The sequence below is a fragment of the Ranitomeya imitator genome, chromosome 10 (assembly GCF_032444005.1).
Source record: "Ranitomeya imitator isolate aRanImi1 chromosome 10, aRanImi1.pri, whole genome shotgun sequence".
NCBI classification, from domain to species: domain Eukaryota; kingdom Metazoa; phylum Chordata; class Amphibia; order Anura; family Dendrobatidae; genus Ranitomeya; species Ranitomeya imitator.
In genome coordinates, this window is record NC_091291.1 from 139,481,005 (window position 1) to 139,507,933 (window position 26,929).

General features: G+C 47.4%; 1 protein-coding gene across 4 annotated transcripts in view; it reads left to right on the forward strand.

The window, feature by feature from the left end:
• Nucleotides 1-26,929, forward strand: part of CLSTN1 (calsyntenin 1) — a 79,564-nt gene that overhangs the window by 29,766 nt on the left and 22,869 nt on the right. For 2 of the 4 annotated variants that reach the window (XM_069741777.1, XM_069741775.1), the window contains exons 3-5: nucleotides 9,058-9,087; nucleotides 23,587-23,782; nucleotides 26,517-26,725. In XM_069741777.1, coding sequence (XP_069597878.1) covers nucleotides 9,058-9,087; nucleotides 23,587-23,782; nucleotides 26,517-26,725 — 435 coding nt within the window. The remainder of the gene's footprint in view (nucleotides 1-9,057; nucleotides 9,088-23,586; nucleotides 23,783-26,516; nucleotides 26,726-26,929) is intronic. The other 2 variants (XM_069741776.1, XM_069741778.1) reach the window with 1 other exon arrangement.

Consider the following 26,929-nt stretch of genomic DNA (forward strand, 5'->3'; position numbering starts at 1 on the left):
TGAGGATAGATGATGGCTTGTTCTAGAAATCCCCTCTAATGGCCGACTTATTTCACTAGTGGCATATGTCAACGGTATATCAACAATGCAAGCATAAATTGTGCTGTGACGGGGTCTTACAGGGGAGATGGAGGAGAATTTCTCCCATCTTGAGATTGTGACTGTGCTGCCGCACAGTGCGGGGTCGTTGCAAACATCTCTGCCATGTGCAGGAACTGTCAGAGGGGTCTACATTAATGGGTGGTCCTCATGACCTGTTGGAAGGACCTATGCTGTCCTGCATTACACGGACATCCCATTGACTTAATAGGACACTGTGTAATACTGTGTTTTCCCTGAGGGGGCGCTGCGGGATAATTGAACATTACTGACAGGTTCCTCATCCGATTACAGCCAGTGCAGGGGGTCACGGTGTAATCTGCAGACCGTCACCCCCTGCGTCTAATAAGTGGACGACTCCTTTAAGAATGGGTAACCACCAGGAGAAATATGGATGCTGTGAAGCGCAGCTCCCGTCTTCACGCTGCGCTCGCAGATTATTTTGTTTTTCCTTTCCTGCTGCCCTAGATTTTCTCATTGCTCTCCTGTTTCTGCGCTGATTTGTGCAGGTCACATATCACCGTTTTGCAGCGGCTTTGTGAGAGTCGCGTTTTCTTTGATTTGTGTCTTATTTTCCAGCTATAAACATACACTGACATTCCCGTAAGACAGATGGGTAACCAGAGACGGTTTATTTTAGTGCTGGGCGGCACAATTATATAAAGCTGCAATATTAGGTTACCATCACACAAAATGCCATCGTCACACCCAGGGCTGCAATTCTAGTTATCTCCACCCCAGTGCTAGCATCAGGGACTGGTATTAGGGGACTGGCATCAGGGACTGGCATCAGGGGACTGGTATTAGGGGACTGGTATCAGGGGACTGGTATCAGGGGACTGGCATCAGGGGACTGGTATTAGGGAACTGGTATTAGGAGACTGGCATTAGGGGACTGGTATTAGGGGACTGGTATCAGGGGACTGGTATCAGGGGACTGGCATCAGGGACTGGTATTAGGGGACTGGTATCAGGGGACTGGTATCAGGGGACTGGCATCAGGGGACTGGTATTAGGGGACTGGCATTAGGGGACTGGTATTAGGGGACTGGTATTAGGGGACTGGCATTAGGGGACTGGTATCAGGGGACTGGTATCAGGGGACTGGTATTAGGGGACTGGTATCTGGGGACTGGTATTAGGGGTTTGGTATTAGGGGACTGGCATTAGGGGACTGGTATTAGGGGACTGGCATTAGGGGACTGGCATTAGGGGACTGGTATCAGGGGACTGGTATCAGGGGACTGGTATCAGGGGACTGGTATCAGGGGACTGGTATTAGGGGACTGGTATCAGGGGACTGGCACTAGGGGACTGGCATTAGGGGACTGGTATTAGGGGACTGGCATTAGGGGACTGGTATTAGGGGACTGGTATCAGGGGACTGGTATTAGGGGACTGGTATTAGGGGACTGGTATCAGGGGACTGGTATCAGGGGACTGGTATCAGGGGACTGGTACTAGGGGACTGGCATTAGGGGACTGGTATTAGGGGACTGGCATTAGGGGACTGGCATTAGGGGACTGGTATCAGGGGACTGGTATTAGGGGACTGGCATTAGGGGACTGGTATCAGGGGACTGGTATTAGGGGACTGGCATTAGGGGACTGGTATCAGGGGACTGGTATCAGGGGACTGGTATTAGGGGACTGGTATTAGGGGGCTGGTATTAGGGGACTGGTATTAGGCTGCTGCACAAACTTACATGTCGGGATGAGGGGTTTAATCTCGGGATTTGTGTGGTTTTCCAGCAATAAACCGAACTCATGGAATTTTTATTCCAGCCTCAAATTCTGGATCGCTGGGGGTCCGCCAGCCACTATGGACTGGGAATCACTTATTTTTTTTATAACCCTTTAATAGCCAGTTGTTGGGTTTTTTTGGCATGGGAGGAACGGAGCTTGCAGCTCAATTTCCCATAGGGAACCCTGATGTCATGTCGGCGTCACACAGATTTACCATGACGGGTGTTACGGAAATGCCTGCGCCGAGGTCTCGCACTCTGGTTCTATGTGTCGCCTCTTTTTTCCCCTTTCTTACGGAAATGCCTGCGCCGAGGTCTCGCACTCTGGTTCTATGTGTCGCCTCTTTTTTCCCCTTTCTTACGGAAATGCCTGCGCCGAGGTCTCGCACTCTGGTTCTATGTGTCGCCTCTTTTTTCCCCTTTCTTACGGAAATGCCTGCGCCGAGGTCTCGCACTCTGGTTCTATGTGTCGCCTCTTTTTTCCCCTTTCTTACGGAAATGCCTGCGCCGAGGTCTCGCACTCTGGTTCTATGTGTCGCCTCTTTTTTTCCCCTTTCTTACGGAAATGCCTGCGCCGAGGTCTCGCACTCTGGTTCTATGTGTCGCCTCTTTTTTCCCCTTTCTTACGGAAATGCCTGCGCCGAGGTCTCGCACTCTGGTTATATGTGTCGCCTCTTTTTTTCCCCTTTCTTACGGAAATGCCTGCGCCGAGGTCTCGCACTCTGGTTCTATGTGTCGCCTCTTTTTTCCCCTTTCTTACGGAAATGCCTGCGCCGAGGTCTCGCACTCTGGTTCTATGTGTCGCCTCTTTTTTCCCCTTTCTTACGGAAATGCCTGCGCCGAGGTCTCGCACTCTGGTTCTATGTGTCGCCTCTTTTTTCCCCTTTCTTACGGAAATGCCTGCGCCGAGGTCTCGCACTCTGGTTCTATGTGTCGCCTCTTTTTTCCCCTTTCTTACGGAAATGCCTGCGCCGAGGTCTCGCACTCTGGTTCTATGTGTCGCCTCTTTTTTCCCCTTTCTTACGGAAATGCCTGCGCCGAGGTCTCGCACTCTGGTTCTATGTGTCGCCTCTTTTTTCCCCTTTCTTACGGAAATGCCTGCGCCGAGGTCTCGCACTCTGGTTCTATGTGTCGCCTCTTTTTTCCCCTTTCTTACGGAAATACCTGCGCCGAGGTCTCGCACTCTGGTTCTATGTGTCGCCTCTTTTTTCCCCTTTCTTACGGAAATGCCTGCGCCGAGGTCTCGCACTCTGGTTCTATGTGTCGCCTCTTTTTTCCCCTTTCTTACGGAAATACCTGCGCCGAGGTCTCGCACTCTGGTTCTATGTGTCGCCTCTTTTTTCCCCTTTCTTACGGATGCCGTCCGCTCTCCCTGATGCTTATAGGTGATTCGGTTCTAACATTTCTAACAGCAATGAAAGACGACTCCTTGAAGTGAAGGAGGAAAAGGACTTTGAGAAGTTGCCGGCAGCAGAAGGAAACTCGTGGCTGGAATTTCAATGAGGCCACATTATTGCCTGTCTCCCTGCAGGCTGCAACATGTGATGGGAGAATCAAAGGCTCCCGAATCCCACCCGGGACCGGCGCCTCAGCCCTCCATCGCCTCCTTTACATTATTATGCTCTTTGTTGGTGTTGTGAGCAGCGCCGGGAATAATCTCAATACTTTATAGCCGCTGCAGCTCTTTATCACTTGCCTCTTTTCTCAGTTCCAATCCTCACTTGCCCCAATCTCGGTGTCTAGGTGTTTTTTTGTCATTCAATTCTTTTTTTTTTTCCTTTTTCTAAAGACTCATTGAATGTTTGACCATCATTGTAGATGGTGTGTGACCACATAGGAGAGATAGAAGGCGCTAAATGGAAATCATTTATCAGTGAGATTGGACTTGTTGAGAAGATTAATTTGCAATGAGAGAATAGATTATAAATAAGTAATTTAGTATTGTACCCTGAATCGGGAAACACCAGGTAACGCCATCTTTCCAAAAATAGACGGTGAAGGAACAAAGCAGCATTTGACGGCTGCTCCATGAGGATGAGTCTCCATCGGCGCGGATCCCATCTGATCTTCAATATTACAGGACACAATTTTCCCAGCAGATTCTTCTTTCGTTATTTCCTGCACCCACGTCTTGCAGATTCTGCATGCATTGTTCATCAGAAGAAGAAAATGTCCAGCTTCATCGAATCCGTGAAAAAAAGGTTTCTTTATTCACAAACTTGTAACAGAGGATACAAACTTCAGCACAAACCATATAGGTGTGAAACCCAACGCGTTTCTGGCCTGAATCTCACCCTGCCCAGATCCAATATTACAGGAGAAGGCAGTTTTCCAGATCCCCTGTTCCGGGTGCAGCGATCCCCGTGCATGATGCCGAGCATGGAGTATTTCTCCTAAACCTCTGCCTGTACGTGATGTTCACATTTGCATTTTTGTTGCTTTCTTGTGCACATTTTAAGCTGCATTTTGGCGTACCAGCAAAAGCTTATAAGATTTCAGAAATCTCACGCACACACTGTTTTTTCGCCCTGACTGAGTTGGAAAACTGCTGCGTTTTTTTTAAAGCTGCAGCATGTCACTTTCTGCGTTTTTTCAGCGTATTTGAAACGTTTTTTTCACCCATATGAAACAATGGGTAAGTGCAAAAATGCAGAAAAACAAACGCAGGTGTCAGTTTTTGCTGCGTTTTTGGTGCAAAAACTTTAGCTACATCATGATTTTTTTTTTTTTTTTTTTTTGGGGGGGGGGCACTACAATTTATCAACATGCACAAGAGACAGCGAAAACTCAGGAGAACCTGCATTTTGTAAGCAGCTTCTTTACTGGAAAGAGAGCAGGTTTTGCCTGCAGAAAAAAACCTCAACATGTGAACTTAGCCATAGGTGTCATCTGGGAAGAAGATGCTAATAAAATGGGCGATGTGGACACTTCTGAGGTCTGGGTTTGGTGCTGTCAGTATTTAGTACATTGTACGTCTTTGAATCCGACTTCTCTGGATCAGTTCTGATAGCTTGGTCCCTCTGTCGCAGTCCTCTCCTCATTGTTCCCTTACTATATAACCGCTTTCTTTAGCCTCCATTTAGTGGATAATTGGGGCGTAAGGGTTAATAATTAGAAGGCGAGGAGTGCAGGCATTAGTGGCGAGTATGTACTTGTCTTACTAGGGACTGTTAAGACCCCCCACCACCCCCGTGTCTGGCTTTTATTTACTCAGCTAATAATTGCCGTTCATCCCACATATTATCATCCTCACAATGAGGTCACCGCTCCGGCTCTACCCCCCTGATCAGAGCTGTTCTCTTGATAGCGCTGATGCATGCGCCCACCGGCCTCCTTCCTTTTCTGGGGGTCTCCTGGGAGCAGATAAAGCCCACCAGCAGCTTGTGCCGTCTCCATACAAGGCCCGGTCTCAGAGTTGCCTGCTTGTTAGTAGGAAGCCTTGTCTTGTCTTTTTCACACCAATTTCCCTGTGCCACAATGGATGGAGATCTCTGTGCGTGATCTAGAGCATCTGGTCGGGAAGCTCATGTAAAGCCCATCAGATGTACCCAGCGAGAGCCCGCACGGCGGGGGCATCATTATATTCATATACCCATAGACAGGCTTTATTTCTGCAGATTCACCTTTTTTTGGTGCACGTATTTGGCCTGATGGAGTAAAGCGACCATTGCTGCTTAACTACTGCCTCATCAGGCCCCCTTAAATGTGGCGTCATCTTCTCCTGCAGCAAGTTCTTTGTGGACCTTCCATAGACCTCGCAGGAGATGGTCATGTAAGAGTGGTTTCCGTCTGAGCGCTCCTGTAAGCCTGGCTGTCACTTCTAACAGTGTTTTCTCAGGCTGGCGTTGCCCGCAGACATTAATTGCTCAAGACAGCAATTTATTTTTTTTTAAATAGCAGACAGCTGCCAAATGCGGTTAACTGCTCATACGTGGAGATCGAGGTGACCGGCGGTGAAACCTCTCTGTCCTCTATACCAGGAAGGCGGTAAACATTTGAACTCCGCTCTATCCGTCCTCAGAATAAAGCCGCGGAGGCTGCAGGGAATCCTGGGTGAATGTTGGGGGGTCCCGTTAACCTCATCGCTACGTGTCTAGTCCTGTACAACCGGCCGCTGCTCAGATGACACAAACACTTGATCAAACAGAAGGCTCGGCTGAGTTTCTATGCCCGTATAGACCACTATTGTGTGTATAACACCTGGCAGCCCTGTGCTCATGATTGTGGATGGTAGATTGGGCCAGGTAGGAAAAAAAATGGCTGCTGACTGACATCCTCTTGTTTCACTAGTTCATGTTCTGCTCAGCACCAGGAGAATCCATTACTGCCCTTTAAGGGAACCTGTCTTAAATTCATGCTGCTAGAAGCACGGGCGCCATGGATCGGAGTCTGTACATGTACTGGGAAGCCCCCCATGGACTATAGGGAAAGATATGACTAGTCAGGTGACTGACAGGTCTCTGGCTATATACACACATGGGAAAGACCTGTCAATCAACTCTCAGGTAGAGGGAAGCTGGGGGGAGCGCTTTGGACTAGTGGGGTCCATCCCAATAGTCCGCAGCCGGCTTTTCAAAGTATGTTCTCTCTGAAGCATCGGAGAGTAAAATCTACATTGTGCATCCAGACTCTGATTCCCGGTGACTGTGGTTCAGGCCAATTGCACCTTTTTTGCTGCCTAAAGATTAGTGTTAATGGCCATACGCCTCCCACACCATTTGCACTGGCCTCTATAAAAGACCCTTAGGGTATGTGCAAACGTTGCGGATTTTGCTGTGGATCGCTGCGGATTCGCAGCTGTTTTCCCTGAGTTTACAGTACCATGTAAACCTATGGAAAACAAAATCCACAGTGCACATGCTGCGGAAAATACCGCGCGGAAAACGCTGCGTCATTTATTCCGCAACATGTCAATTCTTTGTGCGGATTCCGCTGCGGTTTATACCTGCTCCATAATAGGAATCTGCAGGTGTAAAACCGTAGGTGGAATCTGCACAAAAACCGCGGTAAATCCGCAGGTAATCCGCAGTGTGCTTTACCTGCGGATTTACAAAAACCGGTGCGGAAAAATCCGCAGAGATCCCACCTACGTGTGCACATACCCTAAATCAGTATCGATTGACTTGGAATATTGTCAAATGCCATCATTGCAGCTTTAAAGTTCCTGTACCCATTAGCCTAATGTCGGCTGAACCCACTGATATAGAAGATATTCGAATGTGTCCCCTATAGATGATTTTTGGGGACAGGAGCGTATGGTATGTCCCATTTCAGACTGCTGATCCTTTTTGTTCTCGGCGAGATTAGCCACCACCAGAGGAGTCTCTCATCGAGAAGAAAAGAGTGCTCGGCAGAACGAGCGCCCTCTGGGAGGAAGAGATGGTGGTGGTCATACTATTTGGCCAACTGCTATCTAAAGTATATTGAAGACTTAAAGGGCTTTCCCGGTTTAAAAAAACAAACAAACAAGTAAACGAACTGTGCTTGATTTGCTTTCCATAGGTCTCGGTGCGGGACCCGGGGAGGGTAAGTCAAGCACCGTTGTTGGTTTTTTTGGTTAAAATAAATCAGGGGTTACTTGGCAGAGCAGTGTTAAAATTGGTGGTCATCACTTTGCTCCTTTCATATCGACTCACAATCAAGCTGCCATAATGAACCTAGTTGATTGCCAATGCAAGGGCCCTGCTCACTAACATGATCTCAGGAGGCGCCGAGTCATCTGTTGCCCCCTGAAACATTTCATTTGTTCTATAGACCTGGAAGTTTATTGGACAAAGGCTGCTCCTCTGTTCACAGGTGCACGTGAACGATCCTTCACCACAGCCTATGGAAAGGAGGAAAAGGAGACACAACCACAATGTCCGCATAGGTCTCTGTGTGAAGCCAATGTTTTATACTGGTCTACGCTGGTCTATATGAAGCCAGTGTGCTGCCTGTCACAGAATGTTCTATACTGGTCTATGAAAAGCCAATGCGCTGCCTGTCACAGAATGTTCTATGCTGGCCTATGTGAATCCACTGTTCTATGCTGGTCTATACTGGTTTATGTGAAGCCAATGCGCTATCTGTCACAGAATGTTCTGTACTGGTCTATACTGGTCTATGTCAAGCCAATGCGCTGCCTGTCACAGAATGTTCTATACTGGTCTATGTGTAGCCAACGTTGCCTGTCACAGAATGTTCTTTACTGGTCTATGTGAAGCCAACGTTGCCTATCACAGAATTTTCTATACTGGTCTATGTGAATCCAATGTTCTATGCTGGTCTATGTGAAGCCAACGTTGCCTGTCACAGAATGTTCTTTACTGGTCTATGTGAAGCCAATGTTGCCTGTCACAGAATGTTCTATACTGGTCTATGTGAAGCCAACGTTGCCTGTCACAGAATGTTCTTTACTGGTCTATGTGAATCCAATGTTCTATGCTGGTCTATACTGGTTTATGTGAAGCCAATGCGCTATCTGTCACAGAATGTTCTGTACTGGTCTATACTGGTCGAAGTGATGCTGAACTCTGACCTGATGTCAATGAAATATGTCGCCCTTTGCTTTTCTTATTGGGTTTGTGGTCAAGTTGCTTTTTATTGTATTTATTATAACAATAATTGCTTTTCATTTTCATTTTTTGTTTAATTTCTAAAGTACACTTGTCACCACTAGTCTTCTGCAAACTACATGTATGAGCCCCCTGAAATGTTAGAATGAGGGTCTTGAGTCCTGTCCGCCCGCCGTGCGGCGCTCCCTGAAGACATATAGATATATGTAATTATTATACATCTACCAGAACTTAATGTTGTGGGTGTGTGATGTGCAGCTGGGGATTTGGAGCTCTGTATCAGAATCTGAGCCCATTTCCTGTCAACTAGGACATGGATTGTCCTTTCAGCCCAGTCTCCTCCAATGTCAGTGGGCACTTCTGGACTCCCATGAAACTTTTTGGAACTGTTTGGCGTTGGCCATCAAGTGGCTTTCCAGGTGACGGGGGCACTTTAACCCTTTCTGCCATGGCATGTGATGCTTCCTCCCACTCTGAATGGCAGGAACGTTACTTTGCGGCGCACGTTGTGTACATGAGCTGTTGTGTTACTTGTTGTTCTTCAGCCTTTGTTCAGCAGCAGAGGACACGGCAGGTATACTGGCTGCTAATTGTGTGTGTTTCTCTGACCGTCCCTTCTCTCCCCATTACTGACACAGGTTTATCTTTTTTCCCTTTAGAGAGTTTTGAGGTGACAGTCACCAAAGAAGGTGATAACGGGTTCTTTCTATCCTCTTATGACTTATTAACCCACTAACTTATTGGTTCTCAAAATGGGGAATCAGCACTTGACTCCTTCAGGGCCATTCAATTCCGCAATGTGGCTATTGCTATTGAGTACTGGCTCTGAAGGGGTTAAACAGAAGATACTCTGATCCCTTTTTATGATCTTCTGTTTTTTTTATTGTTTCTCTTATTTGTTACTTTTTTTGTTAAGTTTATATTTTGATATCAAAATGAATTGCTATGTAACCCCCATTGGTTAGAAATATCGAGCCGTCAGACATCCATTTCAGGAAAGGAAAATGGAACATTCTGGAAGTGAGATGTTTTTAGCATTTTCCACTGTAGTGAGTTTGTCTTTTATCCGGTCATTAGTACGATATCTGCACTACACTTGTACCAGGACCCCACAGTTATCAAGCCCCTTATTTCTGTCTCTTCTGGGCCCCATCAGGAGCACACAAAGCCCATCCCCCATATCCATATTATACAGTATGAGGAGCACACAGAGCCCATCCCCCAGATCCACATCCATATTATACAGTATGAGGAGCACACAGAGCCCATCCCCCATATCCACATCCATATTATACAGTATGAGGACCACACAGCCCATCCCCCATATCCACATCCATATTATACAGTATGAGGACCACACAGCCCATCCCCCATATCCACATCCATATTATACAGTATGAGGAGCACACAGGGCCCATCCCCCATATCCACATCTATATTATACAGTATGAGGAGCACACAGGGCCCATCCCCCATATCCACATCTATATTATACAGTATGAGGAGCACACAGGGCCCATCCCCCATATCCACATCCATATTATACAGTATGAGTAGCACACAGAGCCCATCCCCCATATCCACATCCATATTATACAGTATGAGGACCACACAAAGCCCATCCCCCAGATCCACATCCATATTATACAGTGTAAGGAGCACACAGAGCCCATCCCCCATATCCACATCCATATTATACAGTATGAGGACCACACAGCCCATCCCCCATATCCACATCCATATTATACAGTATGAGGAGCACACAGAGCCCATCCCCCATATCCACATCCATATTATACAGTATGAGGAGCACACAGAGCCCATCCCCCAGATCCACATCTATATTATACAGTATGAGGACCACACAGAGCCCATCCCCCATATCCACATCTATATTATACAGTATGAGGACCACAGAGCCCATCCCCCATATCCACATCTATATTATACAGTATGAGGAGCACAAAGAGCCCATCCCCCAGATCCACATCCATATTATACAGTATGAGAACCACACAGCCCATCCCCCATATCCACATCCATATTATACAGTATGAGGAGCACACAGAGCCCATCCCCCATATCCACATCCATATTATACAGTATGAGGAGCACACAGAGCCCATCCCCCATATCCACATCCATATGATACAGTATGAGGACCACACAGAGCCCATCCCCCATATCCACATCCATATTATACAGTATGAAGACAACACAGAGCCCATCCCCCATATCCACATCCATATTATACAGTATGAAGACCACACAGAGCCCATCCCCCATATCCACATCCATATTATACAGTATGAGGAGCACACAGAGCCCATCCCCCATATTCACATCCATATTGTACAGTATGAGGAAGACACGGAGCCCATCCCCCATATCCACAGTATACAGTATGAGGAGCACACAGAGCCCATCCCCCATATCCACATCCATATTATACAGTATGAGGAGCACACGGAGCCCATCCCCCATATCCACATTATACAGTATGAGGAGCACACAGGGGCCATCCCCCAGATCCACATCCATATTATACAGTATGAAGACCACACAGAGCCCATCCCCCATATCCACATCCATATTATACAGTATGAGGAGCACACAGAGCCCATCCCCCATATTCACATCCATATTGTACAGTATGAGGAAGACACGGAGCCCATCCCCCATATCCACATTATACAGTATGAGGAGCACACAGAGCCCATCCCCCATATCCACATCCATATTATACAGTATGAGGAGCACACAGAGTCCATCCCCCATATCCACATTATACAATATGAGGAGCACACAGAGCCCATCCCCCATATCCACATCCACATTATACAGTATGAGGACCACACAGAGCCCATCCCCCATATCCACATCCATATTATACAGTATGAGGAGCACACAAAGCCCATCCCCATATCCACATCCACATTATACAGTATGAGGAGCACACAGAGCCCATCCCCCATATCCACATCCACATTATACAGTATGAGGAGCACACAGAGCCCATCCCCCATATCCACATCCATATTATACAGTATGAGGAGCACACAGAGCCCATCCCCCATATCCACATCTATATTATACAGTATGAGGACCACACAGAACCCATCCCCTATATCCACATCCATATTATACAGTATGAGGAGCACACAGAGCCCATCCCCCATATCCACATCTATATTATACAGTATGAGGACCACACAGCCCATCCCCCATATCCACATCCATATTATACAGTATGAGAAGCACACAGAGCCCATCCCCCATATCCACATCCATATTATACAGTATGAGGACCACACAGAGCCCATCCCCCATATTCACATCCATATTATACAGTATGAGGACCACACAGAGCCCATCCCCCATATCCACATCCATATTATACAGTATGAGGACCACACAGAGCCCATCCCCTATATCCACATCCATATTATACAGTATGAGGACCACACAGAGCCCATCCCCCATATCCGCATCTATATTATACAGTATGAGGACCACACAGAGCCCATCCCCCATATCCATATTATACAGTATGAAGACCACACAGAGCCCATCCCCCATATCCACATCTATATTATACAGTATGAGGAGCACACAGAGCCCATCCCCCATATCCACATCCATATTATACAGTATGAGGACCACACAGCCCATCCCCCATATCCACATCCATATTATACAGTATGAGGAGCACACAGAGCCCATCCCCCATATCCACATCCATATTATACAGTATGAGGAGCACACAGGGCCCATCCCCCATATCCACATCTATATTATACAGTATGAGGACCACAGAGCCCATCCCCCATATCCACATCTATATTATACAGTATGAGGAGCACACAGAGCCCATTCCCGATATCCACATCCATATTATACAGTATGAGGAGCACACAGAGCCCATCCCCCATATCCACATTATACAGTATGAGGAGCACACAGGGCCCATCCCCCAGATCCACATCCATATTATACAGTATGAAGACCACACAGAGCCCATCCCCCATATCCACATCCATATTATACAGTATGAGGAGCACACAGAGCCCATCCCCCATATCCACATCCACATTATACAGTGAGGAGCACACAAAGCCCATCCCCCATATCCACATCCACATTATACAGTATGAGGAGCACACAGAGCCCATCCCCCATATCCACATCCACATTATACAGTATGAGGAGCACACAGAGCCCATCCCCCATATCCACATCCACATTATACAGTATGAGGAGCACACAGAGCCCATCCCCCATATCCACATCCACATTATACAGTATGAGGAGCACACAGGGCCCATCCCCCATATCCACATCCATATTATACAGTATGAGGACCACACAGAGCCCATCCCCCATATCCACATCCACATTATACAGTATGAGGAGCACACAGAGCCCATCCCCCATATCCACATTATACAGTATGAGGACCACACAGCCCATCCCCCATATCCACATCCATATTATACAGTATGAGGACCACACAGCCCATCCCCCATATCCACATCCACATTATTTATTATTATTATTATTATTATTATACATTTTTATAGCGCCATTTATTCCATGGCGCTTTACATGTGAATACGGGGCAAATATAGACAAATACATTAAACATGAGCAGATAACAAGGCACACGAGTACATAAGGAGGGAGGACCCTGCCCGCGAGGGCTCACAGTCTGCAGGGGGTGGGTGAGGATACACTAGGAGAGGGAAGAGCTGGCTGTGCGGCTGTTCAGTAGGTTGAGGATCACTGCAGGCTGTAGGCTTGTCGGAAGAGATGAGTCTTCAGGTTCTTTTTGAAGGTTTCTATGGTAGGCGCAAGTCTGATGTGTTGGGGTAGAGAGTTCCAGAGTATGGGGGAAGCACGGGAGAAGTCTTGGATGCGGTTATGGGAAGAAGAGATGAGAGGGGAGTAGAGAAGGAGGTCTTGGGAGGACCGGAGGTCGCGTGTAGGTAGGTACCGGGAGACCATGTCACAGATGTATGGAGGAGACAGGTTGTGGATGGCTTTGTATGTCAGTGTGAGGGTTTTGAACTGGAGTCTCTGGGCGATAGGAAGCCAGTGAAGGGCTTGACACAGGGGAGAGGCTGGGGAATAGCGGGGGGACAGGTGGATTAGTCGGGCAGCAGAGTGTAGGATGGATTGGAGTGGTGCCAGAGTGCTAGAGGGGAGTCCAGAGAGTAGGAGGTTGCAGTAGTCGAGGCGGGAGATGATAAGGGCATGCACTAGCGTTTTTGCAGTGTTGCGGTCAAGGAAAGCACGGATCCGGGAAATATTTTTGAGTTTGAGACGACAGGAGGAGGCAAGGGCTTGGATATGTGGCTTGAAAGAGAGGGCAGAGTCGAGGATCACCCCGAGGCACCGGGCGTGTGGGACTGGGGATAGTGAGCAGCCATTGACATTGATGGATAGGTCTGGTGGAGGGGTAGAGTGAGATGGGGGAAAGATGATGAATTCTGTTTTGTCCATGTTCAGTTGTAGAAAGCGAGCAGAAAAGAAGGCTGAAATGGCAGACAGACAGTGCGGGATTTTGGTAAGCAAGGAGGAGAGGTCAGGTCCGGAGAGGTAGATCTGCGTGTCGTCAGCGTAGAGATGGTACTGCATACCGTGGGATTCTATGAGCTGTCCCAGGCCGAAAGTGTAGAATGAGAAAAGTAGGGGTCCTAGAACAGAGCCTTGAGGAACACCGACTGACAAGGGGCGAAGTGAGGAGGTGGTGTGGGGGGGGAGACACTGAATGTTCGGTCTGTCAGATATGACGAGATCCAGGAAAGGGCCAAGTCTGTGATGCCAAGGGATGAGAGGATTTGTAGCAAAAGGGAGTGGTCTACAGTGTCAAAGGCAGAAGACAAGTCCAGGAGAAGGAGGACAGAGTAGTGTCGCTTGCTCCTGGCAGTTAGTAGGTCATTGGTGACTTTAGTTAGGGCAGTTTCAGTTGAGTGATGGGAACGGAAGCCTGATTGTAACCGATCAAAGAGGGAGCAGGAGGAGAAGTGGGAGGACAGTTCAAGATGGACGTGTTGCTCCAGCAATTTGGAGGCATAAGGGAGAAGAGATATCGGGCGATAGCTAGACACAGAGGATGGGTCGAGGGAGGGCTTTTTGAGGATGGGTGTGATCTTGGCATGCTTGAAGGATGAGGGAAAGACACCTGTTGTGAGTGAGAGGTTGAAGAGGTGCGTTAGGGTTGGGATGAAGACCGTGGAAAGGTTAGGGATGAGGTGGGATGGGAGCGGGTCAAGCGTGCAGGTGGTGAGGTGTGATCTTTATACAGTATGAGGAGCACACAGCCCATCCCCCATATCCACATCCACATTATACAGTATGAGGAGCACACAGGGCCCATCCCCCATATCCACATCCATATTATACAGTATGAGGACCACACAGAGCCCATCCCCCATATCCACATCCACATTATACAGTATGAGGAGCACACAGAGCCCATCCCCCATATCCACATCTATATTATACAGTATGAGGAGCACACAGAGCCCATCCCCCAGATCCACATCTATATTATACAGTATGAGGAGAACACAGACCATCCCCCATATCCACATCCATATTATACAGTATGAGGACCACACAGAGCCCATCCCTCATATCCATATTATACAGTATGAGGAGCACACAGAGCCCATCCCCCATATCCACATCCATATTATACAGTATGAGGACCACACAGAGCCCATCCCCCATATTCACATCCATATTATATAGTATGAGGACCACACAGAGCCCATCCCCCATATCCACATCCATATTATACAGTATGAGGACCACACAGAGCCCATCCCCCATATCCGCATCTATATTATACAGTATGAGGACCACACAGAGCCCATCCCCTATATCCACATCCATATTGTACAGTATGAGGAAGACACGGAGCCCATCCCCCATATCCACATTATACAGTATGAGGAGCACACAGAGCCCATCCCCCATATCCACATCCATATTATACAGTATGAGGAGCACACAGAGTCCATCCCCCATATCCACATTATACAATATGAGGAGCACACAGAGCCCATCCCCCATATCCACATCCACATTATACAGTATGAGGACCACACAGAGCCCATCCCCCATATCCACATCCATATTATACAGTATGAGGAGCACACAAAGCCCATCCCCATATCCACATCCACATTATACAGTATGAGGAGCACACAGAGCCCATCCCCCATATCCACATCCACATTATACAGTATGAGGAGCACACAGAGCCCATCCCCCATATCCACATCCATATTATACAGTATGAGGAGCACACAGAGCCCATCCCCCATATCCACATCTATATTATACAGTATGAGGACCACACAGAACCCATCCCCTATATCCACATCCATATTATACAGTATGAGGAGCACACAGAGCCCATCCCCCATATCCACATCTATATTATACAGTATGAGGACCACACAGCCCATCCCCCATATCCACATCCATATTATACAGTATGAGAAGCACACAGAGCCCATCCCCCATATCCACATCCATATTATACAGTATGAGGACCACACAGAGCCCATCCCCCATATTCACATCCATATTATACAGTATGAGGACCACACAGAGCCCATCCCCCATATCCACATCCATATTATACAGTATGAGGACCACACAGAGCCCATCCCCTATATCCACATCCATATTATACAGTATGAGGACCACACAGAGCCCATCCCCCATATCCGCATCTATATTATACAGTATGAGGACCACACAGAGCCCATCCCCCATATCCATATTATACAGTATGAAGACCACACAGAGCCCATCCCCCATATCCACATCTATATTATACAGTATGAGGAGCACACAGAGCCCATCCCCCATATCCACATCCACATTATACAGTATGAGGACCACACAGAGCCCATCCCCCATATCCACATCCACATTATACAGTATGAGGACCACACAGAGCCCATCCCCCATATCCACATCCATATTATACAGTATGAGGAGCACACAAAGCCCATCCCCATATCCACATCCACATTATACAGTATGAGGAGCACACAGAGCCCATCCCCCATATCCACATCCACATTATACAGTATGAGGAGCACACAGAGCCCATCCCCCATATCCACATCCATATTATACAGTATGAGGAGCACACAGAGCCCATCCCCCATATCCACATCTATATTATACAGTATGAGGACCACACAGAACCCATCCCCTATATCCACATCCATATTATACAGTATGAGGAGCACACAGAGCCCATCCCCCATATCCACATCTATATTATACAGTATGAGGACCACACAGAACCCATCCCCCATATCCACATCCATATTATACAGTATGAGAAGCACACAGAGCCCATCCCCCATATCCACATCCATATTATACAGTATGAGGACCACACAGAGCCCATCCCCCATATTCACATCCATATTATACAGTATGAGGACCACACAGAGCCCATCCCCCATATCCACATCCATATTATACAGTATGAGGACCACACAGAGCCCATCCCCCATATCCACATCTATATTATACAGTATGAGGACCACACAGAGCCCATCCCCCATATCCATATTATACAGTATGAAGACCACACAGAGCCCATCCCCCATATCCATATTATACAGTATGAAGACCACACAGAGCCCATCCCCCATATCCACATCTATATTATACAGTATGAGGAGCACACAGAGCCCATCCCCCATATCCACATCCATATTATACAGTATGAGGACCACACAGCCCATCCCCCATATCCACATCCATATTATACAGTATGAGGAGCACACAGAGCCCATCCCCCATATCCACATCCATATTATACAGTATGAGGAGCACACAGGGCCCATCCCCCATATCCACATCTATATTATACAGTATGAGGACCACAGAGCCCATCCCCCATATCCACATCTATATTATACAGTATGAGGAGCACACAGAGCCCATTCCCGATATCCACATCCATATTATACAGTATGAGGAGCACACAGAGCCCATCCCCCATATCCACATTATACAGTATGAGGAGCACACAGGGCCCATCCCCCAGATCCACATCCATATTATACAGTATGAAGACCACACAGAGCCCATCCCCCATATCCACATCCATATTATACAGTATGAGGAGCACACAGAGCCCATCCCCCATATCCACATCCACATTATACAGTGAGGAGCACACAAAGCCCATCCCCCATATCCACATCCACATTATACAGTATGAGGAGCACACAGAGCCCATCCCCCATATCCACATCCACATTATACAGTATGAGGAGCACACAGAGCCCATCCCCCATATCCACATTATACAGTATGAGGACCACACAGCCCATCCCCCATATCCACATCCATATTATACAGTATGAGGACCACACAGCCCATCCCCCATATCCACATCCACATTATTTATTATTATTATTATTATACATTTTTATAGCGCCATTTATTCCATGGCGCTTTACATGTGAATACGGGGCAAATATAGACAAATACATTAAACATGAGCAGATAACAAGGCACACGAGTACATAAGGAGGGAGGACCCTGCCCGCGAGGGCTCACAGTCTGCAGGGGGTGGGTGAGGATACACTAGGAGAGGGAAGAGCTGGCTGTGCGGCTGTTCAGTAGGTTGAGGATCACTGCAGGCTGTAGGCTTGTCGGAAGAGATGAGTCTTCAGGTTCTTTTTGAAGGTTTCTATGGTAGGCGCAAGTCTGATGTGTTGGGGTAGAGAGTTCCAGAGTATGGGGGAAGCACGGGAGAAGTCTTGGATGCGGTTATGGGAAGAAGAGATGAGAGGGGAGTAGAGAAGGAGGTCTTGGGAGGACCGGAGGTCGCGTGTAGGTAGGTACCGGGAGACCATGTCACAGATGTATGGAGGAGACAGGTTGTGGATGGCTTTGTATGTCAGTGTGAGGGTTTTGAACTGGAGTCTCTGGGCGATAGGAAGCCAGTGAAGGGCTTGACACAGGGGAGAGGCTGGGGAATAGCGGGGGGACAGGTGGATTAGTCGGGCAGCAGAGTGTAGGATGGATTGGAGTGGTGCCAGAGTGCTAGAGGGGAGTCCAGAGAGTAGGAGGTTGCAGTAGTCGAGGCGGGAGATGATAAGGGCATGCACTAGCGTTTTTGCAGTGTTGCGGTCAAGGAAAGCACGGATCCGGGAAATATTTTTGAGTTTGAGACGACAGGAGGAGGCAAGGGCTTGGATATGTGGCTTGAAAGAGAGGGCAGAGTCGAGGATCACCCCGAGGCACCGGGCGTGTGGGACTGGGGATAGTGAGCAGCCATTGACATTGATGGATAGGTCTGGTGGAGGGGTAGAGTGAGATGGGGGAAAGATGATGAATTCTGTTTTGTCCATGTTCAGTTGTAGAAAGCGAGCAGAAAAGAAGGCTGAAATGGCAGACAGACAGTGCGGGATTTTGGTAAGCAAGGAGGAGAGGTCAGGTCCGGAGAGGTAGATCTGCGTGTCGTCAGCGTAGAGATGGTACTGCATACCGTGGGATTCTATGAGCTGTCCCAGGCCGAAAGTGTAGAATGAGAAAAGTAGGGGTCCTAGAACAGAGCCTTGAGGAACACCGACTGACAAGGGGCGAAGTGAGGAGGTGGTGTGGGGGGGGAGACACTGAATGTTCGGTCTGTCAGATATGACGAGATCCAGGAAAGGGCCAAGTCTGTGATGCCAAGGGATGAGAGGATTTGTAGCAAAAGGGAGTGGTCTACAGTGTCAAAGGCAGAAGACAAGTCCAGGAGAAGGAGGACAGAGTAGTGTCGCTTGCTCCTGGCAGTTAGTAGGTCATTGGTGACTTTAGTTAGGGCAGTTTCAGTTGAGTGATGGGAACGGAAGCCTGATTGTAACCGATCAAAGAGGGAGCAGGAGGAGAAGTGGGAGGACAGTTCAAGATGGACGTGTTGCTCCAGCAATTTGGAGGCATAAGGGAGAAGAGATATCGGGCGATAGCTAGACACAGAGGATGGGTCGAGGGAGGGCTTTTTGAGGATGGGTGTGATCTTGGCATGCTTGAAGGATGAGGGAAAGACACCTGTTGTGAGTGAGAGGTTGAAGAGGTGCGTTAGGGTTGGGATGAAGACCGTGGAAAGGTTAGGGATGAGGTGGGATGGGAGCGGGTCAAGCGTGCAGGTGGTGAGGTGTGATCTTTATACAGTATGAGGAGCACACAGCCCATCCCCCATATCCACATCCACATTATACAGTATGAGGAGCACACAGGGCCCATCCCCCATATCCACATCCATATTATACAGTATGAGGACCACACAGAGCCCATCCCCCATATCCACATCCACATTATACAGTATGAGGAGCACACAGAGCCCATCCCCCATATCCACATCTATATTATACAGTATGAGGAGCACACAGAGCCCATCCCCCAGATCCACATCTATATTATACAGTATGAGGAGCACACAGCCCATCCCCCATATCCACATCCATATTATACAGTATGAGGACCACACAGAGCCCATCCCTCATATCCATATTATACAGTATGAGGAGCACACAGAGCCCATCCCCCATATCCACATCCATATTATACAGTATGAGGACCACACAGAGCCCATCCCCCATATTCACATCCATATTATATAGTATGAGGACCACACAGAGCCCATCCCCCATATCCACATCCATATTATACAGTATGAGGACCACACAGAGCCCATCCCCCATATCCGCATCTATATTATACAGTATGAGGACCACACAGAGCCCATCCCCTATATCCACATCCATATTATACAGTATGAGGACCACACAGAGCCCATCCCCCATATCCGCATCTATATTATACAGTATGAGGACCACACAGAGCCCATCCCCCATATCCATATTATACAGTATGAGGACCACACAGAGCCCATCCCCCATATCCACATCTATATTATACAGTATGAGGACCACACAGAGCCCATCCCCCATATCCACATTATACAGTATGAGGAGCACACAGAGCCCATCCCCCATATCCACATCCATATTATACAGTATGAGGACCACACAGCCCATCCCCCATATCCATATTATACAGTATGAGGAGCACACAGAGCCCATCCCCCATATCCACATCTATATTATACAGTATGATGAGCACACAGAGCCCATCCCCCATATCCACATCTATATTATACAGTATGAGGAGCACACAGGGCCTCTCCCCCATATCCACATCCATATTATACAGTATGAGGAGCACACAGCCCATCCCCCATATCCACATCCATATTATACAGTATGAAGACCACACAGAGCCCATCCCCCATATCCACATCTATATTATACAGTATGAAGACCACAGAGCCCATCCCCCATATCCACATCTATATTATACAGTATGAGGAGCACACAGAGCCCATCCCCCATATCCACATCTATATTATACAGTATGAGGACCACACAGAGCCCATCCCCCATATCCACATCCATATTGTACAGTATCAGGACCACACAGAGCCCATCCCCCATATCCACATCCGTACGGTACCAGGATCAGGACCACACGGAGCCCATCCCCCGTATCCATACGGTACCAGTATCAGGACCACAAGGAGCCCATCCCCCGTATCCATGCGGTACCAGGATCAAGACCACATGGAGCCCATCCCCCGTATCTATACGGTACCAGTATCAGGACCACACGGAGCCCATCCCCCGTATCCATGCGGTACCAGTATCAGGACCACAAGGAGCCCATCCCCCGTATCCACATCCATACGGTACGAGGATCAGGACCACACAGAGCCCAATCACTCATATCCATACGGTACCAGTATCGGGACCACACGGAGCCCATCCAGTGTAATGTCCCTGCACAGGCCGTATTCACTGCTCTGGGAATTCATCACCTCCTGTATACTGGGAGCTCATACTGGAAGACGTGGGATGGGAACGAGCAGCTCCAGGGTCTTATCACGTATCACTACTCACTTCAGCTGTTGCAGGGTTACAAGACTTGCCGTTCTATGCTGAGACTTGTAGTACCACCACAGCCTGCTCTCGATGGCGCACACAGCACAGAGGCCTCACGTAGCCGCCTGTTATTAAACATTTCCATGAAGCTGACGATGAGACCGGAGACGAGGAGTCTGTGATCTGCGTAGAACCCAGTGATACACGTCCTGTATTCAGCGTAGAACCCAGTGATACACGTCCTGTATTCTGCGTAGAACCCAGTGATACACGTCCTATATTCTGCGTAGAACCCAGTGATACACGTCCTGTATTCTGCGTAGAACCCAGTGATACACGTCCTGTATTCTGCGTAGAACCCAGTGATACACGTCCTGTATTCTGCGTAGAACCCAGTGATACACGTCCTGTATTCTGCGTAGAACCCAGTGATACACGTCCTATATTCTGCATAGAACCCAGTGATACACGTCCTGTATTCTGCGTAGAACCCAGTGATACACGTCCTATATTCTGCATAGAACCCAGTGATACACGTCCTGTATTCTGCGTAGAACCCAGTGATACACGTCCTATATTCTGCATAGAACCCAGTGATACACGTCCTATATTCTGCGTAGAACCCAGTGATACACGTCCTATATTCTGCATAGAACCCAGTGATACACGTCCTATATTCTGCGTAGAACCCAGTGATACACGTCCTATATTCTGCATAGAACCCAGTGATACACGTCCTATATTCTGCGTAGAACCCAGTGATACACGTCCTGTATTCTGCGTAGAACCCAGTGATACACGTCCTGTATTCTGTGTAGAACCCAGTGATACACGTCCTGTATTCTGCGTAGAACCCAGTGATACACGTCCTATATTCTGCGTAGAACCCAGTGATACACGTCCTGTATTCTGCGTAGAACCCAGTGATACACGTCCTGTATTCTGCGTAGAACCCAGTGATACACGTCCTATATTCTGCATAGAACCCAGTGATACACGTCCTATATTCTGCGTAGAACCCAGTGATACACGTCCTGTATTCTGCGTAGAACCCAGTGATACACGTCCTGTATTCTGTGTAGAACCCAGTGATACACGTCCTGTATTCTGCGTAGAACCCAGTGATACACGTCCTGTATTCTGCGTAGAACCCAGTGATACACGTCCTGTATTCTGCGTAGAACCCAGTGATACACGTCCTGTATTCTGCGTAGAACCCAGTGATACACGTCCTATATTCTGCGTAGAACCCAGTGATACACGTCCTGTATTCTGCGTAGAACCCAGTGATACACGTCCTGTATTCTGCGTAGAACCCAGTGATACACGTCCTGTATTCTGCGTAGAACCCAGTGATACACGTCCTGTATTCTGCGTAGAACCCAGTGATACACGTCCTGTATAGGCAGCAGGTTATAAACCATCGGCCGGACTCTTGAAATGGATGTCTGAGCTACGGATATTTCTGTTTTCCCCCATGAGTTATTTTGCATTTGATTCCCTAATTTTAGCCAGGTTCATTGCACAGGAAGACTTCATCTTATGACTTGCTGTCTTATATATATTTTTTTTTTTTATCCGGGCCCATGAAACCAATTTTCTTGGTGATAGACTTGCCATGAACCAGTGGAGCTGAAGCTTCCGCATCTCTCACCCAGCTCTGCTTTATAACCATCTGCCCAATTGCCTGGCAGAGCCGTAGCCCCCCGGCGTGCGCCCACCAGCCGCCTCGGCTGCATACCGTTTATTTTATTTTCTGTTTCTTTTTTTTTCTTCTTTTTTAGTGTAAATCTCAAGTACTCCTGTGAAATGCCTGTCTACATACGTCTCTCTCTTTTATTTATTCTCTCTTTGTATTCCTGCATGAATGGATGCCAGATACTGAACCTGCTTGAGAGGCGGCACCTGCTTCTGTTAACAGTGCGGACTTCACCCATCTATTACAGCACAGTGCTTCTGCCTTGTCCACAGACCCTCACACCCCCTGGCTGCCAAATTGTCATCTTTTATTTCTTCTTTTTGGTTATGTCTCTATATCCTGTGTTGATATTTCTCCCCCACATAGTGCACGATGTTAACCCTTTTTCTGCTCAGTTGCCCAATTTTGGGGGGAACACAGCAGCGGAAAGGTTAAGTGTGAGCTAGTTTCAGCTTCTAATTTTTTTTATTTTTCCCCATCCCCCGTCTTTTTATATTTGCTTGTGGTGTTTCCAGGAGAGATCTGCGGCTTTAAGATCCACGACCAGGATGTGCCATTCGAGGCCATGGTGGTGGATAAATCCACTGGCGAGGGTGTGATTCACTCCACCGAGAAGCTGGACTGCGAACTGCAGAAGGACTACACCTTCACCATCCAAGCCTACGACTGCGGCAAAGGACCAGACGGCTCGAACGCAAAAAAATCGCACAAGTAAGAAGGAAATAGAAAAATCAAGAGACGATCAAGTATTTATTTGTTTTTAAATTAATTTATTAAACATCAAAAGAACAATAAGACATACATGTTGCTTGCAACCAAGCCAGTACAAATGTATAGCACAAGTCATATCCGCACATATCTTGGTACATAGACCCAGTCTCAGAAAACTTAAAGTAATACGGTATATCCACGGACCTGTAATAAAACTCTAAAACTGTCTCGCTGCCAAAACCAATTCCATTTTAATTATGTTTAAATGTTGAAACGAGGCGCGAACCGATGTAGAATTCTACCATTTCTTATAATGAGGCACGTAATGACATGGTGAGGTCTGATGAGTTCCATATATCCCAGATCTTATCAAATTTTCCCATGCAACCCCTATTCTGGTATAATGTGCGTCCATAAGGTATAACTGAATTCACCAGGTCAATCCAGGCCCTAAGGGATGGGTGATTGTTTCCCATCCAGCGCAAAGCTATCATTTTCCTTGCCAGAAAAAACGTTAAGAATTTATTTGTGCTTCTAAGATTTCCAGGTTTCTAAAAAGTTTCTGTTTTTAAAGCTACCAGTGGGAAGCCACACGGGCCACCGGATTCCGGCCTCCTCTGTTCTAGGGCTGCCACCACGATGATCTCCATCAGACCAGACGTCATGATGTCCTGCCCCTGCCACGGGCTTCATTAGTCAGGTCCTTGGTAGTCAAGATCTCATCATGTTCGGTCACAAAGTTAGCTTTCCCCGGTAGCTTTATTAAAAGAAAACCCCTTTACGAATTTGCGGCATCCCTGATGTCTTCTGTCAGGGCGTCTCCTTCCACCAGGAACCTTTTGCTAACTTTTCTGCTGGCAAAAAAAAAATGCAGTTTTTGCAGCGTTTTTTAGCTGCATTTTTGGCGCAAATTACATGAGTGCTTTCCCTACTGTACATGTTTAATTTAGTTTTATTCACTAAAGTTGCAGCAAAATCTGCCTTGAGCGGTGTTTTTGCAGCATGTTTTCATTTTCTCTTTGCTTTCTATGAATGAAAAAATGCTGCAGAAACGCTGAAAGAATTACCGTAATGCTGCAGAGTTAAAAAACACAGTTCTCAAATTCAGTCTAGAAAAAAAATCCGTGTGAAATCTCAGCTTCTGCTGGTTCTGTAAAACGCAGCTTATTTATCTTATCTATAGAAATATATATTTCTGAACATACTGAATCAGCCAGCGTGACCATATGATGATGGAGCATTCAGCTGGCTGCCTCCTGCGAGCCTAGGTGGTGTCCCCCCTATGGTGGTCCTCATCGCTGCAGTGACCATTGGGGCAGTAGTCTGACATTTGCCCACAGATATTTCTCTTTCCATCCTTGGAAGGGTCATCACCACGGCCCCATGACTGTAAAGTGGCCATGCATAATTAATGGCGGACGTGATGCTGATATTTCTGCAGCTGCTATAAAACCTGTTTCGTGTCATTAATGTTTAAAAGGTCGATTTGTGAATCATGTAAAAGTAACATAGTTAGTAAGTAAGGCCGAAAAAAGACATTTGTCCATCCAGTTCAGCCTATATTCCATCATAATAAATCCCCAGATCTACGTCCTTCTACAGAACCTAATAATTGTATGATACAATATTGTTCTGCTCCAGGAAGACATCCAGGCCTCTCTTGAACCCCTCGACTGAGTTCGCCATCACCACCTCCTCAGGCAAGCAATTCCAGATTCTCACTGCCCTAACAGTAAAGAATCCTCTTCTATGTTGGTGAAAAAACCTTCTCTCTCCAGACGCAAAGAATGCCCCCTTGTGCCCGTCACCTTCCTTGGTATAAACAGATCCTCAGCGAGATATTTGTATTGTCCCCTTATATACTTACACATGGTTATTAGATCGCCCCTCAGTCGTCTTTTTTCTAGACTAAATAATCCTAATTTCGCTAATCTATCTGGGTATTGTAGTTCTCCCATCCCCTTTATTAATTTTGTTGCCCTCCTTTGTACTCTCTCTAGTTCCATTATATCCTTCCTGAGCACCGGTGACCAAAACTGGACACAGTACTCCATGTGCGGTCTAACTAGGGATTTGTACAGAGGCAGTATAATGCTCTCATCATGTGTATCCAGACCTCTTTTAATGCACCCCATGATCCTGTTTTCTGTGTGATTTCTGCACATAATTGCTCTCGTCACGTCTTGTCTGTCTGTGCTTTGCCTCACGGACACGTCTGCTCATTGAATAACAGGCACCAACAAAGCACCAAAAATGCATATAGTTCTTATGTAGCACCCCAATAGTCGCTCCTTAGATTTTAGTGATGTCTTGGGCACGGCCCAGTATTCTGGCGCCATCCAAAGTGATGAAGACCTGACGAGCGATCACCATGGGCGTATGTTCCCTACAAAGTGTGATGTGCCATTTGTGGCACTGGCGTTTTCATAGTTAGTGGATGCCGGCTCTGCCCGATGCCCCCGTTATCTGGGCACCCCCTATAGTAACACAGGCACCGGCGTGCAGTGTGGCATTATCTTGTCCCTTCTGCTTGTGCAGATCTTTTACGGTGGTTTACGTGTCACATTGCTCTACTTATAAAAGATTATTAATATTTTCAGCGCCTGGTTGTACAAATCAGCAGCACGATTTTCTTTGTCAGAGGGAACCAGCGGGACCCGTTCATCCGAGGCTCTTTTCCAGTAATTAGGCGTCCTGCTGATCTCATGGCAATAATGTTATTACCTCTCTGCAGGGCAACCGTGCACATCCAAGTGAATGACGTGAATGAGTACGCACCGGTGTTTAAGGAGAAGTCCTACAAGGCCACCGTCATCGAGGGAAAGAAGTACGACAATATCCTGAAGGTGGAGGCTGTGGATGCCGACTGCTCCCCTCAGTTCAGCCAGATCTGCAGCTATGACATTGTCACTCCTGATGTTCCCTTCACTGTTGATAAAGACGGTAAGCGCCCAATCACAAGCTCCAGTTTTCACTTTCTACCAGGTCTTCTTGTCCTTTCTCTGCCGTAAGTAGCATCTAATGGACCCTTCTGATAATTGGGAACGTGCTCCCAGAAACACTCATTTCTTGATAATCTGCCAGTGTACACAGGCTGCCGCTCCCCGATGAATGAGCAAAACGCTCTGGTGAAATATACTGCATCGT